This window comes from Rhincodon typus, unplaced genomic scaffold (assembly GCF_021869965.1).
Source record: "Rhincodon typus isolate 14 unplaced genomic scaffold, sRhiTyp1.1 hic_rhity00002558, whole genome shotgun sequence".
Lineage (NCBI taxonomy): Eukaryota > Metazoa > Chordata > Chondrichthyes > Orectolobiformes > Rhincodontidae > Rhincodon > Rhincodon typus.
This window is the reverse complement of record NW_025968196.1, coordinates 640-25,000: the sequence shown is the minus strand read 5'-3', so window position 1 is coordinate 25,000 and position 24,361 is coordinate 640. Positions and strand designations below refer to the sequence as shown.

Genomic DNA, 24,361 nt, shown 5'->3' with positions numbered 1-24,361 from the left:
ATTGTTAGTACTGCACTTCCAAATGGACTGCCAGAAGGCTTTGGTACAATGCCACTTGAAAGATTATTGTGGAAAATCAAAGCTCAAGGTGTCAGGGGAAACACTGGCATGGATAGAAGATTTGGTTAGGTAGCGGGAAGCAGGAAATGAGCCTAAATGGCCCATTTTCTGGTTAGCAAAATGTAATGAGTGGTGTGTCACAGGGATCAGTCCTGGGATCTTGATTTTCTTACAAATTATAGAAATGACTTGGATGAAGGCACTGAAGGTGGTGTTGCTAAATTTGCCAACAATGCAGATAGTTCTGAAAGTAAGTTTGAAGGGGACCTAAGGAGTCTCAAAGGATTTAGGTTGAGTGAGTGTGCAAAGATCTGGCATTGGAGTCTAGTGTGAAAACTATGAAAATGGCCATTTTGCCATGAAGAAGTTAGGAATAAAAAAGCAGATCATCTCAATTATAGCGATTGCAGATCTCTCAGATGAGGAGGAATCTGGGTGCCCTCGTGCAGAACATGCAAAGGGTTAGTTCATACCAAGTATCCCTTTTGTTAAAGGAAGGACAAAAAGTGCATGGGAAGCACTTCAGCGAAAGTATACAAAACTAATGTCTGGAATGAGCAGGTTGTCTTATGTGGAGAGTTTAGACATGCGAGACTTGAATCCATTGGAGTTTAGAGGTGACTTGATTGGAACATGAAAGATCCTGAGGGTTCTTGACAGGGTGGATGTGGAAATGTTTCTTTTTGTGGACAAATCTAAAACTGGGGTAACTGTTTCAAAATAATGTGTTGTCCATTTAAAATGTGAGGAGAGATTTTCTTAGAGGGTTGAGAATTTTTTGGATGTTTTAAAGACAGAGGTATGTAGATTGTTAACGAGCAGTGGGATAAAATGTATTCAGAAGTAGGTGGGAATGTGTATGGTTGTACTGAATGACAGAGCAGACTTGATTGGCTGAGTGCTCTTTTCCTCCTGATTCAGTTGTAAATTGGTTAGATGGCCCAGATTCAACCAAGCTTTACGTTTTGCAGCACTGACTTTAAAAAATGGGGAGGGGGAGATTGGAGTAAAAGGAGTTAAGAAATATTGATGTACAGTTTCTTGAATGATGACTGTGGTTTGGTCCAGAAATGGTTGTTTAGATCTGAACAGGTTGGATCTACGTGTTTCAATATCTTTAATGCATTGCACGTCTTCTGTTTTGCAATTTCATTTTCCTGACATGTCAGATAACCTAAACTTCAAACTGTTCGGCTTAAGATTTTTACAATCAACTGAAGAAACACACTCCTTTCTTATCCCAGTCCCATCCTCTTACTTGTGTCATATTGTGGTTAGACAGATAACCTGGGGCAGGGCAGTAACTGAACCAACTGTATTTCTGAACTGATGAGATAAGAGTAGCTGGGTTATGTTTTGATGGTTTGTCTGCATTGCTCTCATATATGTAATTCTATCTGTTCAAATAAGTGTTTAACATTTGAAAATGATCTGTTAGGTTTTATATATAAACAGTAACGTGAAGTTTTTGAAATGGAGAGAAATTCCTTAGTGTCTGCTGGAGAAGATTATCCAATTTATAAAATTTTATTTCCATATGACTTCCCAAGGCAATCTGCAGAGAGAAAATAGATTTTTTAAAAATGTGGATATAGAGGATTTTATTTGAATAGAGAAGGAAATTCACATGGTAGAAGCAAGACTGTGCTACTGATGAAATGGATGGCAGGGTGCATGGAGTTGGGTACTCGGCTGTAGATGTGTACCTGGAAGTGAAAGGTTTCATTGACTGGAAAAATCTGAACACTATAATCTTGGAGACTGTATTTTTGTGGGAACTTGCATTGGCAGGAAGACTAGGACAAAATGTTGTAATTTGTAGAAAGAAAGGAAAATGGGAGTAGGAGTAAGACATTTGGTCCTTTTGAGGCCATTCAAAAGGATCCTGGCTGATATCCAACTCTACCCTATTCCTGCTTTCTCCCCTTACTCTGTGAGCTCTTTAGCCCTAAGAACTATATCTAATTACTACTTCAAAATATTCAATGTTTTGGCCTCAATCACATTTTAGTAGCAGAGAATTCCATAGGCTCACCACTTTCTAGCTAAGAAATTTCACCTTGTATCAGTCCTAAATGACTACTCAATTATCCTTAGACTGTGACCCCTATTTGTGGACTTCCTGGTCGAGTAGAGTATCCATTTTGCATTTACTGAGTTTAAACCTGTTAGAATTTTAAAGGTTTCGATGAGCCTCTTCATTCTTTAAAATTCCAGTGAATGTAGTCCTAACTGATCCAGTCTTTCTTCATCCCAGGAATCAGTCTGATAAGCCATTGTTGCACTTCCTTCATAGCCAGAATGTCCATCCTGTCTCATAAGAAGGCCAAAACTGTGCACAGTACTCCAGGTGTGGTCACACCAACGTCCTTTACAATTGCTACAAGACATCCCTGCTCCTGTCCTCAAATCCTATTGCAGGCCAGCATACTATTTGCCTCCTTCACCGCCTAATGTAACTGTATTTTTTTTCAGCAACTGGTATGTGATAGCATCTGGATCTAGTTCCCTGTTTCACAATCTATTGCTATTCAAATAATCTGCCTTGCTGTTTCTGCTACCAAAGTGGGTAACCTCACATCTATCAACACTATATATTTCAGTTGCCATGCATGTGCCCACTTTGTCAACTTGTCCAAATCATACTGAAGTATCTCTGCATCTCTTCACATTTCTTCTCCCACCCAGGTTTGTGTTGTCTGCAAATATAGAGATATTACATTTAGTTCCCTCATCTAAATCATTAATATTTATTGTGAACAGCGGGGTTCCAAGCACTGATCCTTGTATATTCCATGAGTCACTCGATACTGCTCAGAAAAATACTGTAATATTCCTCCTTTTTGTTTCCTGTCTGCCAACCTGTTCTCTGTCCATGTCAGTATACTAGACCCAAACACATGTACTTTAATTTTCCATGCTAATCTCTTATGTGGAGCATTATTGAAAGAATTTGGAAGGTGAAGTAAACCACACCCACTGGCTGTCCCTTATCAACTCTCATAAGTGAATGTTTTGAAGAAGAAGTTTTTGTAGGGAGGTGTGAGAGATCATAGACTTGTACAGCACAGAAACAGACCCCTCGCTTCAACTTGTCCATGCTGACCGGATATCCTAAGTTAATCTATAAGTGGGAATTTATGTAGGATTGGACTTGGTCTGCAGCATATGAACTAGTTAATGTTTATGGGGATTGGGAAAATACAGTATAATAATGTCTAGTTTAGAAACATTGGCCCCCATTTCTGAAGAAGGGTCCCAACCCGAAATGTCAACTTTTCTGCTCCTCTGATGCTGCCTGGCCTGCTGTGTTCCTCCAGCTCCACACTGTGTTATCTCTGATTCCAACATCGGCAGTTCTTACTATCTCTGTTATAACTTCATATTTGTATTATTTTCTATATGCACCATTCTGTACAGAAATTCATTTTGGAAACATTACTCATTTGGGAAATACAAGGGTGCCTTCAACCTGAAGTGTTCTCTGAAGGATTTAGAATTCCATTGAATAAACAGACAGCTTTAGTTACAAGGAAAATCACTGAACAGGATGACTGTGGGTACAAAGTAATAATCGCAAATGGGTGTGGCTCCAATGGGGCAGTCTTGACAGTCATTAGGAGTATTCTCCCTCTGGAAGCTCCAGCAGCTTGTCCCATCAGTCTACAAGTGGCTAATACTAACATTTTCCTTCCTAGTTTGTAGTTTCTAAAATTGATATTAATGGTTATTGTTGAAGTATTTTTTAACATGCAATATTTGGTCCTTTTCAATATTTCATCAAAAGTATATTGAAAACCAATAGTTGGGCCCTGTTGGTTTTCTCCGCAACCTCAGTGCATTTGGCTTCGGTTATAAGCTGTGCTTAATTTTGAGCCTTCCACCCTGCATAAACTTGGAGTGTTTGCTGCAGCTGCCAACTCTAACTGTAGGATTGCGCTCAGTGCCCGTACAGTCATAATGCCTTTGGTGTCACTAGCAGTGGCTCCACAGGTAACTGCTTTCATCAAAGAATAGGGCCGATAAGTGTTCATTTTCAAATGTTTCAAATCTATTCAATTCAAATTCTCTGTGCCTCTGTCCCACTCATAGTCTTGTACCACTTGGTTTTTTTTACTGTCCCTTACGAGGGAGCAGGGCACAAGTGGAAGAAGCGGGAATGCAAGGGACGTGACAAGTGGAGCAGCAACCTGGAGTATAGCAAGCAGGAGGGCAGTGGGACAGTGAGTGAAGACCAGAATTATGCGCATAAAATGTAAATGTTTCTAAGGCATCCAGCTCTATGTACCATGCACATACCTATGGATGGTCTGGAAGGCAATTGCAGTTCAAGGCACATTGCTGATGTTAGCGGTGCAGACTTCTGTTATTTTCTGACATCCCCAAATTTGGCCATAGTTTATTCAGTTTCCTCATGCCAAGTTATGAATATATGATGTAAATAATTGTGGCCCCAGGACTGATCCCTGTAGTACTCCACTAGTTGGGGGTTGCCATCCTGGAAATGCCCCCCTTTTGACAACTGTTATTTAATTAATCCTCTATCCATGCTAATATACTACCTCCAATAGATTATTTAAAATAATCTAATGTGTTGTATGCTATCATATATCTGAACATCCAAATACATTGTATCCATTGCTTTTCCTTTATCTAGCCTGCTTATTACGTCCTCAAAGAATGGTAATAAACTTGGCAGGCATGATTTTCTCTTCATGAAGCCATATTGACTCTGCTTGATTTTATTATTTCTAAATGCTCTGCTATTACATTCTTTAAGCAGCCTCTAACATTTTCCTAATAACAGTTCGTAAGCTAACTGGCGTATAGTTACTTGTTTTTCTGTGTCTACTTCACTTTTTTAAAAATTATTCTAAAAAAGTGTCTGCAGCCAGCTCTTTACAATGGCTGGAACTTTGAATTATGTGAGAATCCTGTTCCATTTCCAGTTATATCACATGGAAATAATCATCAAATTGTTTGTCATCTTATTTTTTAGCGCCGCACAAATTTTATATTGGTTTTCGATATGTTCATCCTCTAACAGAAGAAGCGGTGGAAGAAATGGAGAGAGATGGGATTGAGCGGGCAGTAGCTTTTACACAGTATCCTCAGTACAGCTGTTCTACCACAGGTATTGCAGTACGAGAGTCTAAAGCGAATAATACTGTTAACTAAAATTTTAAAGGTTAAAAGGTATAAGGCTAACTTTAAGATTTATCCTTTACTGAAGGAATTCTTTACTGGTTTCCACCTTTTCACACTTCTTCCTTTCCATAAGGGCAGGATGCAAATGTTTCAGTCTGCTGACAGCTATATGCTTAGCTGTCAGTGGCTGATATGCTTGATGGTAAATGTTCCCTTGCTTAATGGCTACAAAACACTTGTGAACCACCGGGTCCAGTTTAATTTGAATTCACGTGCCTGCATTCAAAAGACCCTATGTAAAGCTACTTTCCATAGTAAAATCCATTTTTGTTTTTGCTGAAATATTCTGATTGGACTAGAGTTGAGTTTGTGAAGACAGACAATGTGCTCCATATTCAGTTGAACATTTAGTTTGTTCTACCTTTGCGCAAGTTCTAACTTTTTGTTCAGTTTTGTATTATAAATATTTGACTTTCAAACTACTAAAGGTAAAGTTGCCTTAGTCCCGGAGAACCATAGGGTCTGCTCTGTCGTCAGAGAGAGAGAGAGACGACTGATGCTGAGTTTAACCTGAGGATCACCACACCTCAGGCAAGAGGGGATGTTGAGAACAAAGAATAATACAACACAGAAGAAAGAGAATTCTTTATGGTAAATTCAGCTGGTCCAGGAATTAGTGGGCGGCACGGTGGCTCAGTGGTTAGCACTGCTGCCTCACAGCACCAGGGACCCAGGTTCGATTCCAGCCTTGGGCAACTGTCTGTGCGGAGTTTGCACATTCTCCCCGTGTCTGCGTGGGTTTCCTCCGGATGCTCCAGTTTCCCCCCACAGTCCACAGATGTGCAGGTTAGGTGAACTGCCATGCTAAATTGCCCTAGATTAGGTGGGTTATAGGGGGATGAGTCTGCGTGGGATTCTCTGAGGATCAGTGAGGACTTGTTGGACTGAATGGCCTGTTTCCACATTGTAGGGATTCTCTGATGAACCCACAGTGTTGGCAAACCAGGTGTTTTATCCACGGGGTTAATTGATCCCCAGCTGGCCTCCTTTTGAAGTATTGTCAGTGTTATCAACCAGAGTCCTTACACTTGTATGAATACTCAACTTTGCCTTAATATTTGAAAGCTTAATAATAATCTGTTGGTGGTTGCAAGCTAGTTGCACATTAATAAATAGAATCCTGTTCTAACTGAAAACTGCTTGTTGCTCCAGTGCTGTCTGGGCAGTAGCATATGTTAAGCCTATGACTCCCTGGTCTTTTGAGAATCCAGCTAGAGCAGGAAATCTGAGCGCCTTTGCATTTGAACTGATCGCTTCAGTGGCAAAGTAGATGTATGTTGCAGTGTTGGAAAACTGGGAGATGTTTATACTGTTTACAAGCACATGAAATAGAAGTAGTGGTAGACCAAAGGACCGGTCTAATCTGCTCTACCATTCAGTATGATCGCGGCTGATTTTTCAGCCTTCTTCCTGATTCGCAGAGAACAAAATAGCATACGTTAGTCCAAATGTGGTTTTGCTGAATCTCTGCACAATTACGACGAAGACTTATTATTAAATTCCAATTTCGTTGCAATGAAGTTTGTACCCGCACGCAGAGTTTCTGAATTTCTTGTATGAGGTATTGAAGTATCACTGAATGTTAACATTTTAAAATAACCAAACTGGACCAGTCATACAAGTACTAGCTATAACAGCAAGTCTGAGTAGTGTCTATCATGTACTAGATGCATTGTAGTAATTCACCAAGGTTCTTCTGATATCACTACTTTCCATACTTGTGACCACTGCCACCAAGAGGGACAAAGGCAGCAGATTCATCGGACCCACTATTACTTGCTAATTCCATTCCAAATCACACAACATCCTATCTTGGAATTATGTTTCCATTCCTTCTCTGTCAAAGTCACAATCTTGAACTCCCTCCCCAACAGCACAATAAACGTATCTACACTCCAAGGACCGTAGCGATTCAAGAAGGTAACTCACTGCCACCTTGACTGAACCCATTGGTGGGTCTAGCTAGTGATGCTGACATTCCATGAATGAATGAAAAATTTTAGAAATTTCACTCATCAGAACAAATGAAAGTGCCAAATTTCCAATGATCACAGTTTATGCTACAGGACTAAAAGGTGCTGGTTGCTTGCAAGTTAACCCTGATTGGCCAAGGCAGTGCCATGAAGAAAGAATCAGGGAACAGTAGTCTCCCTAAGCTTCTGGGTGATTCAAACAAGGCGCAAAACTTGAAAGTGTTCCTTATGTTGGCAGAGGAGAGGTCTCTGCTTATGAATCAAGAGCAGAAATTCCTGGGAAAATGCAGCATGTCTAGCAGGGAAAATCCAAAGTTATTCACTTTGGAAGGAAACAAAAGTACAGAATCTTATTTAAATAGAGAAAAACTACAGAAAGCTGTGGGGATATTTGTGCACGAAACACGGAAAGCTAGCGCACAGGTGCAGCACGTAATCAGGAAGGCTCTTTTTTATTCTTTATTCATTAATGGGATGAGGGCACCGCTGGCTAGGCAGCACTTGTTGCCCAGAGGGCAGTTCGGAGTTAGCAATTCTGCTGTGGGTCTGGAGTCACATGTAGGCCAGACTAGGTAAGGATGGCAGTTTCCTTCCCTAAAGGACATTAGTGAACCAGACGAGTTTTTCTGATAATTGACAATGAATTCACGGTCATCATTAGAATCTTAATTCCAGATATTTTATTGAATTCAAATTTCACCATCTGCCATGGCAGGATTCGAACCAGTGTCCCCAGAATGCTATCTCTAGATTAACAGTCCAGCGATAATACCACTGGGCAGTCTCCTCCCACTAATGAAATGTTGGCCTCTAATTTAAGGGGATTGGAGTATAAGAGTAGGGAAGTCCTACTGCAGCTGTACAAGGCACTGGTGAGACTACATCTGAGTAGTGTGAGCAATTTTGGTTCCCTTTTCAAAGGAAGTATATCATTTCATTGGAAGCAGTTCAGGGAAGATTCATAAGGATAATCCCTGATTTAGAGAGAGTATCTCGTGAGTAAAGACTAGACATCAGGCTTGTACTCCGTGAAGTTTAGAAGAATGAGAGGTGATCTCATTGAAACATGTAAGGTTCTCAAGCTTGATAGGATAAATGCTGAGAGGATGTTCTACTTATGGAGAGAGTCTAGGATCAGAGGGTAGAGTAAAGGGCACCAATTAAGACTAAGACTGAGGAGAATTTTTTTTAGGGTTGAGTATCTTTGGAACTCCTTGCCACAGAAAGCTGTTGGAACTTAGTCCTTGTGTATATTTAAGACCGAGATAGGTAGATTCTCAATCAGTAAGGGAATCAAGGGTTATGGGTAAACGGGTAAATGGATGTGAGAAATATCAGATCAGCCTTGGTCCTCCTGAATGGTGGAGCAGTCTCATGGGGGCATACAGCCTACTACTGATAGTTCTTATGGATGTCTTGAACTGCTGCAGTCAGTGTGCTGTAGCAAGACTCAAAATGCCCTTAGGGAGGGAATTACAGGATTTTGACCCAGAGACAGTGAAGGACGAGCAATATATTTCCAAGTCACGGTAGTGAATGGTTTGGAAAGGCACTTGCAGGTGGTGGTATTCTTGTGTATCTGCTGCCCTTGTTCTAGATGGAAGTATTCATGAATTTGCAAGGTGTTGTCTAAGGATCTTTTGATGAATTTTGTCAGGTATATCATATAGATAATATACACTGCTGCTTCTGAATGTCAGTGGTGTGAATGGCACCACATCTACAAACAATTGAGCAGGCCGATTTATCCTGGGTAGTGTCAAGCTTCTTGACTGCTGTTGGATTTGCACTCATCCAGGCAAGTGGGCAGTATTCCATTACACCCCTGCCTTGTGCCTCATAGATGGTGGTCGTGTTTTGGAGAATCAAGAAGTAAGTTACTGGCTGCAATATTCAAAGCTTCTGACCAGCCCTTGTAACCCACTATTTTATTTGGTGAGTCCAGTTCAGTTTCTGGTCAGTGGTAATCCCAGAATGTTGATAGTGGGGGACAGTGATAGGGTGGCTCAGTGGTTAACACTGCTGCCTTGCTGCGCCTGGGACCCAGGTTTGATTGTAGCCTCCGTTGTTTGACTGTGTGCAGCTTGTACGTTCTCACCGTGTCTGCAAGCATTTCCTCTGGGTGCTCCAGTTTCCTCCCACAGTCTGAAGATGTGCAAGTTAGGTGGATTGGCCATCATAAATGTAGGATTACGGGGATAGGTAAGGGAGGTTCGTCTGGGTGGGATGCTCTTTGAAGGGTCAGTGCAGACTTGATGGGCTGAATGGTCTGCACCCACACTGTAGGGATTCTCTGGTTCAGTGATGCAACGCCATTGAATGTCTGTCTCTTATTGGAGATGCTAATTGCCTGGCATTTGTGTGCTGCAAATGTCACTTGCCACTTGTCAGCCCAAACCTGGAAATTGTCCAGGATTTTTTCCATTTGGACCTGGACTGCTTCAGTATCTGAGGAGTCAGGATTGGTGCTGAACATTGTGCAGTCACCGGCAAACATCCCCACTTCTGACCTTTCAAGATGGAGGGCAGGTTGCTGATGAAACAGCTGAAGTTGGTTAGTTTAGGACACTACCCTGACAAACTGCTGCAGAGATGTCCTGGAGCTGAGATGATTGACCTTCAATGCCCACAGTCGTATTCCTCTGTACCAGGTATGACTCCAGCCATCGGTTTTCCCCCGATCCTGGTTAGTTCCAGCTTTGCTCAGGCTCCTTAATTGGATACTCGGTCAAATGGGATTTGATATCAAGGGCTATTACTCTTATCTCACCTAAGGAATTCATTTTTTTTGCCTATGTTTGCATCAAGGCTGTAATGAGGTTAGGAGCTATGTAGCCCCAGCAGAACCCAAACTGCGGGTAGGCAGCAGACTGTTAACTAGGTGCTCCTTGTTAGCATTTGGGGTTGATGACTCTTTTGGAGATAAGGAAAATATGCAATTCTACACTTTCCTTAACAGTTATATCTGTCCTCTTCTGACTTCTAAAATAAATGCTTTGAGTTCTTTCATCATAATTTAATCTTTTACCTTTTGTATTTTTCCAAGTTTTCACTGTATGCCTTTGTACCAAGCACCTATACTTTTTGCCATCTTAAAGTGAACAACATATTTTACCTTAGTGCAACGTTTCATTCACTGTTTGTGGAAAATGGTGGCAAGGCCACAGAATTGATTGCCTGGTATGAGGTAACAGTTTATTTGATTTGCTTTCTTTTGTAGGAAGTAGCTTAAACGCAATTTATCGGTACTATAATGGCAGGAGAGCAGCACCTAAGATGAAATGGAGTACAATTGACAGGTGGCCAACGCATCCTTTATTAATTCAGGTAATGGTTATGGATCCATTTGTTGTTTTATTTCTTGCTTTGGTGGAATATTCTGTATCAAATACAGTTCCTAGACGTGCTCTTCTCAGTAGCTGGCTGTTGGAACACGCTGGCAGGGACTAAAAAATCAGCAAAATGTAAGGTTTTGTTTTGTGGATTTTAATTTTACTCTGTATTTTAAAGAAAAACATGGCTTTGAGTCCTGTGAAGTGCCCCTTACAAGTGCTGCATATCGGCAGCGTGGCTTATTGTGAGGAAACTACAAGTGTGCCATACAGTCTCTTGGCTCTTTGTCCACTAGTAATTACATCCGAGGCTTAGCAGTGTAGTGCTTTTCAAATGATACTCCTTAATCTGTGTTGCATATTAAAGCTGCTGATGATATCTGTCACCGATGAACTGTCTACTATTCAAACTTAATTACTTTTTTGGGTTACTTGACTTTGAAAATAAAATGCTTTTGATCATCTGAGAACTGACAGTCAATTTAGAATATGCAACTGTTTTTATTTTAAGTGCACCTACATTGTCACTTATATTAGTAATGGTTTGGTTAACAGTTTTTGTTTATTTTGCAGTGTTTTGCGGATCATGTACGGCAGGAACTTGATCGATTTCCACCTGAGAAAAGAGATGATGTAGTCATTTTGTTCTCTGCTCATTCTCTGCCTATGTCTGTAAGTGCCTTAGAGCAATATTGTAATTGAAAGAATCAGTTTGACTAGAAGTGCACCCAAGTGAATTCTGACTTTTTGCACACCTTGCTAAGTTTTATGTCTTTGGTCCATTTTGGGATCTGTATCTGAGTTCATTTTTTCACCTGATCTGCCCAGGATCTTCTGTCTTGTCTTCGTTGTGCTCGTTAACCATTGCATCACAGTTTTTAAAGAATCTTTTGCTCTCCTAACCTAAAACTGAGATTAAAGATACAACAGGCAGACAATGGCCTAATGGTATTAGCTGAGTTTTTGGATTCATAGTCGTGTGATAATGTTCTGGGGACTCCCTTTGAATCCCACCATGGCAGATGGTGGAATTTGAATTCAGTTAGACGAAGGAGATCCAGTGGACGTGATATGTGGCAGATGGAATACAATGTGGGAAAGTGTGAAGTTATGCACTTTGATAATAAAATAGAGGTGTGGACTATTTTCTAAATTGGTCAAGTCTTCGAAAATCCAAAGCATAATGGGACTTGGGAGTCATTGTTCAGTGTTCTCTTAAAATTAACATGCAGGTTCAGTTGGCAGTTTGGAAGGCAAATGTAATGTTAGCATTAGTTAAAGAGTGCTAGAAAATAGGATCGGGGATGTACTGCTGACGTATAAGGTTCTGGTCAGTCCGCATTTGGAACATTGCAAGCAGTTTTGGGCCCTGTGTCTATGGAAGGATGGGCTCCAGTGAAGGTTTACAAGAATGATCCCAGGGATAAAGGGCTTATACAAGGAGTAGTTGAGGACTCTGGATGTGTACTTGACAGATTCAAAAGGATGATGGGAATTAAACCTTAAAGGATACTGAGAGGCCTGGATAGAGTGGATGTGGCAAAGCTGTTTACATTAGTTGGAGAGACTAAGACTGGAGGGTACAGCTTCAGAGTGAAGGGATGGCACTTCAGAATTGAGGTGAGGCGGGATTTCTTCGGCCAGAGGCTGTTTAATCTGTGGAACTCGTTGCCGCAGAAGGCTTTGAAGGTCAAGTCATTGAATATGTTTAAGATAGGTTCTTGATTAGTTAGGAAATCGAAGCTTACAGGGAAAAGGCAGGGGAATGAGGTTGAGAAACATATCCACCATGATTGACTGGATGGGCCAAATGGCTTAATTTGTGCATCAATGTTATGGTTAACAAAAAGTATATGAAATTACAAATCTGAAACCATTATTGATTGTTGGAAAAATCCATCTGGCTCATGAATGTCCTTTGGGCAAGAAATCTGCACTCCTGACTTGATCTGGTCCCCATGTGACTCCAGACCCACAACAATGTGGTTGACTCTCAACACTGCTCTGAAATGGCCTAGTAAGCCATTCAAGTTGTATCAATTGCTACAGAGTTTCAACAAAAAAATGAAATTGAACAGACCACCTGACATTGACCCAGGCACTGGAAAAGACAGAAACAACCTTGCAAAGTACTCCTGACTAACGTCCGGGTGCTAGTGCCAAAATTGGGAGAGTTGTCTCACAGTCTAGTCAAGCAGCATCCTGACGTTGTTTGTAAGGTACGATTCTTAAGTATGACAGTCCCAAACACCACCATCCCCATCACTGGATGTGTCCTGTCCCACCATTGGGATAAACCCAGCAGAGGTGGCAGCACAGTGGTATACGAGGAGTTGTCACAGAAGTCCTCAACTTTGAATCCGAACCCAATGAAATCTCATGGTTTTAGGCTAAACATGAGCAAGGAAACCTGTTGATTGTCAAGTACTGTCCAATCTTGATGAATCAGCACTCCTCCATGTTTAACAACACTTGGAGAAAACACTGAGGGTGGCAACAGCACAAAAAGTACTCTGGGTGGGCAATCTCAATGTCCACCAACAAACATGGCTCAGTAGCAGCACTGCTGATCGAGCTGGTCAGGCCCTAAAGGACGTAGCTGCCCGACTGGGTCTACAGTAGGTGGTGAGGGAGCCCACAAGAGGGAAAAACATACTTGTCCTCATTCTTACCAATCTGCTGGCTGCAGGTGCATCTTTCCCTGACAGCATTGGTAAGAGTGACCACCACACGCCCTGTGGAGATGAAGTTCCACCTTCACATTAAGAATACCCTCCAACATGTGATGTGACACTATTACCATGCTAAATGTCCCAGATTGTGAACAGATCCAGCAACTCAACACTAGATATCCATGATGTGCAATGGGCCATCAACAGCAGCAGAATTGTATTGCAGCACAATCTGCAACCTTTTGGCCCGGCATTTTCCCCATTCAACCCTTGCCATCAAGCCGGGGAATCAACCCTAGTTCAATGGAGTGTGCAGGAGGGCATGCCTGGAGCAGTACCAGCCATACCAAAAAATAAGGGGTCAGCCTGATGAAGTTACTAAACAGGATTACCTGCATATCAGACAGCATGAGCAGCAAGTGATAGACAGACACAGCTAAACGATTCCACAACTGATGGATCAAATCTAAGCTCTGCAGTCCTCCCACATCCAGTCATGGTGAATGGTGATGGACAATCGAACAACTCATTGGTGGAAGAGGCTCCACAAAAATCCACAATGACAAAAGAAGCCAACATGTAAGTGCAAAAGATAAGGCTGAAGCATTTGTACCAATCTTCAGCCTGAAGTTCCAAGTGAGTGATCCATCTGGGCCTCCTTCAGTGGTCTGCTGCATCAAAGATGCTAGTCTTCAGCCTATTCAATTCATTCCACATGATAAAAAGAAACAGTTGGAGGCATTGGATACCGCAAAGGCTGTAGGCCCTGATAACATTCTGGCAATAGGCTTGTGCTCCCAGCCAAGCTCTTCCAATACAGTTACAAATTGCCCAGGTATGTCCTGTACACACAAAGCAAGACAGTTCCAACCCAGTCAATTATCACCCCATCGGTCTTTTTATTTATTCGTCTGGGAACAGTGCAATCGAGCAACACCTGCTTGGGTTCTGCCATGGTTACTCAGCTCCTGACCTCATTACAGATTTGGTTCAAACATGGACAAAAGAGCTGAATTCCCAAGGTAAGGTGAGAGTGACAACCCTTGACATCAAAGCTGCGTTTGACCAAGTGGGGCATTAAGGAGTCCTAGCAAAATTGGAACCAATGGATATTAGGTGCAAACTCTCTGATGGTTGGTGTCATACCTGGCAAATAGGAAGATGGTTGTGGTTGCTGGTCAGCTGATTTAGCTCCAGACATCTCTACAAAAGCTCCACAGGGTAGTGTCCTAGGTCCAACCATCTTCAACTGGTTCTTCAATGACCTTCCCTCCAGGTGTGAAGTGGGGATGTTTGTGCAGTTATTGGCAATGTTCGGCATTAATCGCAGCTCTTCAGATACTGAAACAGTCCATATTCAAATGCAACAAAATCTGGGCGATATCCAGGCTTAGGCTGACAAGTGGCAAGTAATATTTGCACACCATAAATGCCAGGCAATGACCATCTCCAATAAGAGACAATATAACCATCAGCCCTTGGCATTTTAAAGGTGTTACCATCACTGAATCCCCCACTATCAATATCCTGGGGGTTACCGTTGACTCCATTTAAAATCTCCATATAAACACGAGCAAGTCAGAGGCTAGGACTACTGTGGCAGGTAACTTGCCATATGACTCCTCGAAGCCTGTCCACCATCTACAAGGCACAAGTCAAGAGTGTGATGGAATACTTCCCACATGCCTGGATGAGTGCAGCCCCAACAACACTCAAGAAGCTTGTCACCGTCCAGGGCAAAGCAGTCCGCTTGTTTGGCACCATGTCCACAAGCATCCATTCCATACCGCACTGACGTTTGTATACCATCTACAAGATGCACTGCCAACATTCGCCAAAGATCCTCAGACAGCACCTTCCATACTTGCTTCCATCTAGATGGACAAGGGCAGCAGATGTATGGGAACACCACCACCTGCAAGTTCCCCTCCAAGCCATTTACCATCCTGACATGGAAAAATATCACCCTTCCTTTACTGTTGCTGAGTCAAAACCCTGGAATTCCCACCGAAATGGCATTGTGGTTCAACCTGCAGAACGTGGACTGCAGAAGTTCAAGAAGGCAGCTCACCACCACCTCCTCCAAAGGCAACTTGTGATGGACAATAATTGCTGGCCAGCCAGCAGCACCCACGCCCCAAGAAAGAACTTTTTTAAAAAAAAAAAAAAAAAAAATGTTTCTGAAACCTTTTCAAATTCCATCTAGATTGGCAAAAGGATTTTCCTCCTTCCAAAGCAGTTATTTTCAAGGAGTTGGCAGAACATTTAACCATCTGAACAAAAGTTAATTTTGGTTTTGAGACAAAGCATGTTTAGTTACAATTTTAAATCCTAGCTCATTCAGATTCAATCTGGCATTGATGTGAAATTTTCTGCCTAGAGAAATAATTATGTATGGCATTTGTACTTTGAAGATCAGCACTGTATCTAGATTGGGCTGGAATCGAATATTAATTTTTTTTTGGGGTAACTGAGTTGGCAGCAAGGAAGATACTTCTGTATTTTGTCTTTGGCATTGTGAGATTTAAGGGCCAGTGATATGGTGTCTTGTGCAGCCCATTTAAGCTTACATTAGTTGCCATGGACATAGCGTATTAAGATTGTTTCTGTGCTGTAATAGCAAAGTAAACATACCTGTTATGGGAGGGAAATAGAGGTGCTCTGAGTGTAATCGGGCACATTATATATTTTCATTCTATTTTAAAAGATTGGGGAATAAACAACCTATATCATGAACAACTGGAACGTAGTGAATGGCAGTTTTGTGAAGTATTTTGTAACAAGCTGTCATAGAGTCAAGATATACAGCATGGAAATAGACCCTTCGGTCCAACTTGTCTATGCCGACCAGATATCCTAAATAAACCTAGTCTCATTTGTCAGCATTTGGCTCATATCCCTCTAAACCTTTCCTGTTCACATACCCATCCAGATATCTTTTAAGTGTTGTCATTGTGACAGCCTCCAACACTTCCTCTGGCAGCTCATTTCATACATGCACTACCCTCTGCATGGAAAATGTTGCCCCTTAGGTCTCTTTTTAAATCTTTCCCCTCTCGTTCAGAGCTGTGCCCTCTAGTTTTGGACTCATCCCATCCTGGGGAAAAGACCTTGTCTATTTAGCCAATTCATGCCCCTCATGATTTTATAAACCTCTATAAGGTCACCTCTCAGCTGCTGATGCTCCAAGGAAAATAGTCCCGGCTTATTCAGCCTTTCTCTATAGCTCAAACAGTCCAACCCTGGCAATATCCTGTAAATCTTTTCTGAACCCTTTCAAGTTTCACAACATCCTTCCTATAGCAGGCAGACCAGAATTACACTCAGTATTCCAGAAGTGACCAAACCAATGTCCTGTACAGCAGCAACATGACCCCTCAACTCCTATACTCAATGCACTGACCAATAATGGCAAGCATACCAAATGCATTCTTCACCATCTTATCTACTTGTGATTCCACTTTCAAGGAACTATGAACCCACACCCCAAGGCCTCTTTTTGTTCAGCAGCACTCCCCAGGACCTTACCAGTAAGTATAAATTCTGCCCTGATTTGCCTTTCCAAAATGCAGCACCTCTAAATGAAACTCCATCTGGCACTCCACATCCCATTGGCACATCTGATCATTTAAAAAAAAAAAATCTCAGCAAGGGGGTCAGCAATCATTTCCCTACTTCCCACAAAGTTCTAAGGTACATCTGATCAGGTTCTGGGGATTTATCCACCTTTACGCAATTTAAGCCGTTGAGCACCACCACCTCCCCAATATGAACATTTTTCAAGATACCGCTACTGATTTTCCCACGTTGTAAATCTTCCATATCCTTCTCCACAGTAAACACTGATGTAGAGTACTCCTTTAGTATGTCCCCCATTTCCCACGGTTCCACACATAGGCGGCCTTGCTGATCTTTAAGCGGCCCTATTCTCTCCCTATTTACCCTTTTGTCCTTTTATGTATTTGTAGAGTCCCTTTGGATTCTCCTTAGCTTTGGCAAATAGGATTATCTCATGACCCCTTTTGTACCTTCCTGATTTCCCTCTTAAGTATACTCCTGTTGCCTTTATACTCTTCTGGGGATTCACTTGATCTCTGCTGTCTCTTCTTGACATATGCTTCCTTCTTTTTCTTAACCAAAACCTCAATTTCTCTTGTCATCCCATATTCTCTACACCTACCAACCTTGCCCTTCACACTAACAGGAACATACTGTCTCTGGACTCTCATTATCTTGTTTTTGAAAGCTTCCCATTTTCCAACCGTCCCTTTCCCTGCAAGCACCACCCTCCAAAACCCCCCCCCCCCCCCCCCCCCCATATCAACTTTTGAAAGTTCTTGCCTAATACTGTCAAAATTGGCCTTCCTCCAATTTAGAACTTTAACTTTTAGATTCAGTCAATCGTTTTCCATCACTTTTAGAACTAATAAAATTATGGTTGCTGGCCCCAAAGTGCTCCCCCACCAATACCTCAGTCACCTGCCCTGCCTTATTCCCCAAGAGTAGATCATGTTTTGCACCTTCTCTAGGAGGTGCATCCACATATTGAATCAGAAAAGTTTCTTGTACACACTTCCTCTCCATCCAAGCCTTTAATGCTGTGGCAGTCCCAGTCTACATTTGGAAAGTTAAAATCCCCTACCATAACCACCTTATTATTCTTACAGATAACTGAGATCTGCTTACAAATTTCTTAATTTCCCACTGCCTACTGGGGATGATCATCCCTTTCTTATTTCTCAGTTCCACCCAAATAACTTCCCTCGACGTATTCCCAGGAATATCCCGAGTTCATCTGCCTTAACTGTTAGGTGTCTTGCTTTGAAATAAATGCAGTTTAATTTATCAGTCCTACCTCATTCTCTGCTTTGTTCCTGCCTGCCCTGACTGTGTTTGAGTTGTTCCTTTTCCCAACTGTATCAGTCACAGACTGATCTCTTTCCTCACCAGCTCCTTGGGTTCCTACCACCGCCGCTACCCCCCATCCCTTACTTGTTTAAATCCTCCTGAGCAGCCCTATCAAATCTCCTCACCAATATAGTAGACCCCCTTCCAATTCCGTGCAATCTGTCCTCCTTATACAGGCCACTTCTACCTCAGAAGAGATTCCAGTTATCCAAAAATGAGAGTCCTTCTCCTCTGCACCTGTTCCTCAGCTACATATTCATCTACTCTGTGCTCCTTTTCCTACCCTCACTAGCTCATTGGGAGTGATCCAGATATCACTACCTTTGAGTACTTCTTTTTTGAATTCCTGCCTAACTTTCTGTATTCTCTCGTCAAAATCTCATCCTTTTCTCTTCCTGTGTCGTTCGTTCCAATGTGTACAATGACCTCCTGTCTCTCCCCTTTGAGAATATTTTGCACCCGCTCTGAAATATCCTTGATCCTGGCACCAGGGAGGCAATGCACTGTTCTGATGTCTCGCTGTCGGCCGCAGTAATATCTGTCTGTGCCTCTGACTAAAGAATCCCCTATCGCAATCAATCACTTACCTTGACATACCCCTTGTTACATTAGAGCCAGTCTTGGTAACAGAAACTTGGCTGCCAGTGCTGCGTTCCGCTGGGAGTCCATCACCCAGTACGTTTTCCAAAACAGCCTACTTGTTTGACATAGGGATAGCCACAGTAGACTCCTGCATGACTTGCCTCCCTTTCCAACATTTCCTGGAAGTAACCCATCTGTCTGACTATATATATCCATTACACCTGCTAGCTCCTGTAAATTCCTTTATTGCCTCTAACTGCTGCTCCAATCGATCCATGTGATCCGATAGGATTTGCAACGAAACACACTTCCTGCAGACATAATTATCAGTAACCGGGAAACTCTCCCTAATCTCGCACATCCAACAGGAAGAGCACATCACTCTATTAAATGCCATCTTTGAACCCTAACAATCTACAGACCCAGAAAATAGCACAGTCTTACTGCTCTAAAAAACACTGCTCCAGGCTAACTTAGTGCCTATGTTTTGTATTTTTAAAGTTTAATCAAGAGACAGGTCTCAATAAAACATATAATCAAAAAGGAACCCACCTCTACTCACTATTGTAGATTTACAGACAAAAACAGTAAGGTTACACTGTTTAAAAAACACTTATTGGCTCCCCTGCTGTGAGCTACCCCACATAAGTTTCTTCAAGGATAGCTGTGAATTTTGCTTTATTTATTTTTCTTAGATGAATTCTGACGTCCAGAGATACTTGAAATCAAACAGCAGAGCAGTCAGCTCTGCAGGTTCGCTGCTGGTTCAGACAGCAGTCAGGTTTATTTCTCTGTTTCATTCACTTTGCATCTGGTCATTGCCTTTGTTTCTCCTCCTCCTTTTTAAAGTGCCGTTGCTTTGATTTTTTTTTTCCCCCCAAAGTTCCAAAACAATGCAATAGCTTATAAAACAGTAATTTCTGCTCGTAGCATTCTAGGAAATCTGCTCCAAAACTGAAAATACCTCAAAGGAGTAGCTCTTCAAACCAAAATTTTTTTCCCATCCTTCATCTTGATAAATTGTTCCATTGTATTTACTGTGTAAGGTGTTAACAGGGAATGTATTTAAATAATTGGATGTGTACAAAACTAGCACTTATTGGCCATTGCATATTTTTGAATAACTAACTATATGGAATCCATTATGCTACCATTGTTTGTTAGCACTGTCTGTCTTTCAGGTTGTGAATCGAGGTGACCCCTATCCACAGGAAGTGGGAGCAACTGTCCAGCGAGTCATGGAAATGCTAAATTTCAGTAACCCATACAGGCTGGTGTGGCAGTCTAAGGTAACAAGCGCTTCTGAATACCATTATTTATTTATTTGCAGAAGATTACAACTGGAATATGAAATCTATTCCACTGTCCAACAGTGTCACTAAATTATACCTTGATTTTATTTACCTGCCTTTGTTTCATACCCCTTGATATACTGGTTTTGTGTGGTTTGTTTTGTATAGATGGTTCTTTGAATGGTTCTGTGCATACCCAAAAACAACTCAGCCAGTGTACTGTGGCTACTGTTTGCCCTCCCAGTATAGCTTGCTGTTCTTGGGCTTAGGCTGACTAAGACAGGGAGATTTTAAATTTTTGAGTGAGCAAACCTTGTGAAATGTCATTTGAGCAATTATCTCATTGGAGACTATTGCATCAGTAGGTCTTGGTAGTGTCGAACTGAACGGCTAACATATTTCTGAAAATCTGTCATTCATTCTGGAAAATTTTAGAGTGTACCTATAGGGAGACTTTGGTACTATAACAATAAAATAAGGCTTCATATATTTATTCCACGTTGCTATGTACTTTTGTGACCCATCCATTTCAGACGCGTTTTAAAATATGTTGAATAAATTTTAGTCAACCAAGTTGCATTTGAACTGGGTAGAACTGAGAGAATTGATAAACTGGAAAAACTATATGATGGGAAATTGTTACATGTTTTGATATGGTATTTCATTTTAAGATGACATGACATGAAATGCTTTCATCAAGTGACACCTGCTGGTATTTGACAATCACTGCGGCTATTGAAGCTCATTTGGTTCAGTTACATGCTTCTGCATCTAATAGCATCATAAAGTTTGTCATAAATCTAGAAAAATCAGGTGTAAATAACTTGAACCATTTGTGCTTCAGTTCCTGAAAGTGATGAAAGATACTTCTGTTAATAGTGTAACTTGTTTTCTTTAATACAGGTTGGTCCTATGCCCTGGCTTGGACCTTCCACAGATGACACCATCAAAGGATTGTGTGAGAGAGGCAACAAAAACTTATTATTGGTCCCTATTGCTTTCACCAGTGATCACATTGAAACACTGCATGAACTTGATATAGAATATGCACAAATCTTAGCCAATGAGGTAAGTTGTCAGGTTGTTTGTGATACATGGTCATCTTTATAATCTCCCCATATTGATTGAGGAAGTGAGTATTTTTTTGTTGTTGTTGTTTTGCAAGGGTTATCATGATATGATTAGTAATCCCTTTAACTTAGTAGATGGAACTTCGGTGGAAAAACAGACTCTCAAATCCAAGTTTAAATCTGTCATGATTAATTGCTTTCATTTATAATATGCTTTTACTGGAGCCTTTGTTCCGGGCATACGAGCATGGTGCAAATTATGGTTTGCACATAATTAAGATGCGCAGGAATAGAATGTGGAAATAGGAATGTTTTAAGCAACTGTACAGGTGTTGGGGTGAAACCACATCTGAAGTGTACACTTTTTGTTTCTGATTATGAAAAAATATACAATTGCTTTTGGAAGTAGTTCAAGAAGGTTCTCTTAATTCATTCCTGGGTTGCAGGACCTGTTTATGAAGGAAGGGTAAATGGTTTCTACCCAGTTGAAGTGCATTTTTTTTTTCAAGTTCTGTATTAATCACGTCACATGAGGTCTTGTGGTGCAGTGATACTGTCACTACCTCTGACCCAGACCTTCTGGGTTCAAATCCTTCCTGCTCAAGGTGGGACATAACATGTCTGAGCAGGTTGTTTAAAAATAAGTATATCGATGTTTGGCATTTAGAAAAAAATGCAAGCTCATCGCTATTGAAACATGAGATCTTAAGTGGACTGTATAGGATAGATACCAAGAAATTGTTTCCTTTCATGGGGTGACTAAGGCTATAGGATATAGTTTAAGAATAAGAGTCCGTCAGTTAAATATGGTAAAAATAACAACTCATGAAAGAAACTTAACCTGTTCTCCAAGTTCAGTAAAGCAAAACTACCGTGATTGCTGTAGAGCAAAAGTAAGCTGTTAAAAGATTTTTTTTCTAATATAAAATTGCAACAAGTATTATTTTCTTTTATTTTTCTTTGTCCATCTTCAATAAATTCATTGTTTGTATCCAATTTACCTTTTATTTATTCATGGGATGTAGATGTTACTAGTTAAGCCAGTATTTCTTGTGCATTCTTGATTGCCCTTGAGAAGGTGATGGTCAGTTGCCTTGTTGAATCACTGTGTGGGGCACCCACGATGTTGTTTGGAATGGAGTTCCAGGATGTTAACCCAGCAAGAGTGAAGAGAATGAAATAGTTCCAGACAGGATAGTTGTGGCTTGGAGGGGAGCTTGTAGATGGTAGTGTTCCTCATGCATCTACTGCCCTCAATCTTTTAGGTGCTAGAGGTCATGGGTTTGGAGGGTACTGTAGAAGGAACCTTGATAGTTTGTTGCAATGCAACTTGTACAGGCTCGATGTCAAGGGCTGTCACACTCAGCTCTTAATGTTTAGATCAAGGCTACTCAGGAACTGAGTGCACCTGGCAGAACTTTATTTGAGCATCAGAGAGCAGGTTACTGTTGAGAAAGTGCCACTACATAGCATTGTCAATTATACCATCTGTCATTTTACTGAAGCTCAGGAATATACTGACGAGGTGGTAATTTGTCTAGTTGGACTTATCCTATTTTTTTCATGTATCGGACCCTGAATGAGTCCTACCTGGATGATTTTCCACATTGTCTGGTAGATGCCAGTGTCATAACTCTACTGGAACAACCTGACAAGAGGTGCAAGTCTCCAGTGCTATTGCCAGAATACTGTTGAGGCTCGCAGTCTTTGCAGTGTCCAGTGCTTTCAACCATTTCTCTGTCATATAGTGATTTGTATTGGTTTAAGGCTGGCAACTGTAGGGGTGCGGATAAAAGCTAATTAGCTGGAGTCTCCTTGCCTATGTTTGACACACTGCAGGCAATGAAATGCATCTGTATTCTACCATTTTTGCCACATAGCCAATCGCTTGGAAAGGAGTAAGAGTGATCCATAGGAATAATTTGTCTTCTGTTTCCCCTTTTGCTTACTCTCTCCTTTTTGGACAATTGACTGGTCCTTGCTCAATGTGGTTTTGACACAGCAAGTCAGATCCCAAGCATCATTTTATGCTGTTTGAGATGAAGGATATGAAGAATGAACATTTTTTAAAATTCTAGTCTCATCAGTATCATAAGGCAATCTCCTGCAATGCAACGCTGTGTTGATTCTTCTTATTGTACCCATCAATATATGGTAACCCCACCTCAAAGACATGCCCCCTTACACTTTTTTTTTAAACTTCCAAATCAGTCTTCATATACCCTATGAGTGAGACTGTCATTGAGTATTCTGTTGGGGATGCTTTTATTCTATGGTATTTTTGAATTAATAAATCCATTTCATGTGAAAATCTCAAAAATGGCAGAAAGAAGATTTTCACTTTATCAATCTGAAATGAATTTGACCCAAGTGGTGCAAAGGCAGTGTTCTGAGCAATTGGTCATTTGGGTTGCTATGCATTATATAAAATTAGAAATGAATGCCTTGGTGAAATGTGTTTCGAAATAATTTTTGTTTTCTTTCCACAATATCTGTTTCAGTGTGGCGTTGAAAACATTAGGAGAGCAGAGTCACTAAATGGAAACCAGCTGTTTATAAAGGTGACATAGTTTTATGTTTAGCTTTATAAAGCAATTTATATTAACCTCCAGAGAGATGGTTTTTGTGGATGTGTACTTTGCACATTACACGTCTGTTGCCGGTTTAATGTGGAAAGTAAAGACTGTTTTAAATTCAATAATGGCACACAGTCGTTGGTGAAAAAAGATATTCAATAAAGTGTGAAAGTAAATTGAAAGGCCAAACTAGCAAGTAATCTAAAAACCGACACCAAGAGCTTCTTTAAAATCTTGGACCAAAGGCCATAATCTCAGAATTAGTAGTCACAGATGAGGAGGAATTTCTTCTCGGTAGTAAATCTGTGGAATTCTTTACTGCAGAGAGCTTTAGAGGCTGGGTTGTTAAATATATTCAAGTCAAGGTAAACAGAATTTTAATCTGTAAGGGAATCAAGAGTTATGTGGGAAAGGCAGGAAAGTGGAGGATGGAGCAGACTCGTTGGGTCAAATGCCTAATTCTGCTCCTATATGCTATGCTGTTAAACTCCCTGTTCAGCTTTGTAAATGACAGGTGTTAACTTGGTTATGAGTGGCTTGCACATATAGTGTCCAGTGAGATGATTGAGCTCAGCTAAGTTCCATGTTCTTTTGTGCAGTTGTTGACATCCCTACAAATACAACAGTGGCTGCTTTTTAGAAGTGCATCATTGTTTGTAAAGTGCTCTGAGACACAAGGTTGTGAAAG

General features: G+C 41.1%; 1 protein-coding gene across 1 annotated transcript; it reads left to right on the top strand.

Moving 5' to 3' along the window:
• Positions 1-5,059: 5,059 nt before the first annotated feature.
• Positions 5,060-23,684, top strand: fech (ferrochelatase; the record flags this gene model as incomplete). Its single annotated transcript, XM_048593250.1, has 6 exons — positions 5,060-5,194; positions 10,462-10,568; positions 11,147-11,245; positions 19,917-20,024; positions 20,931-21,095; positions 23,599-23,684. Coding segments are annotated over 6 exons (683 nt in total), but the record flags the coding sequence as incomplete, so codon positions are not given.
• Between the last annotated feature and the right edge of the window lie 677 nt (positions 23,685-24,361).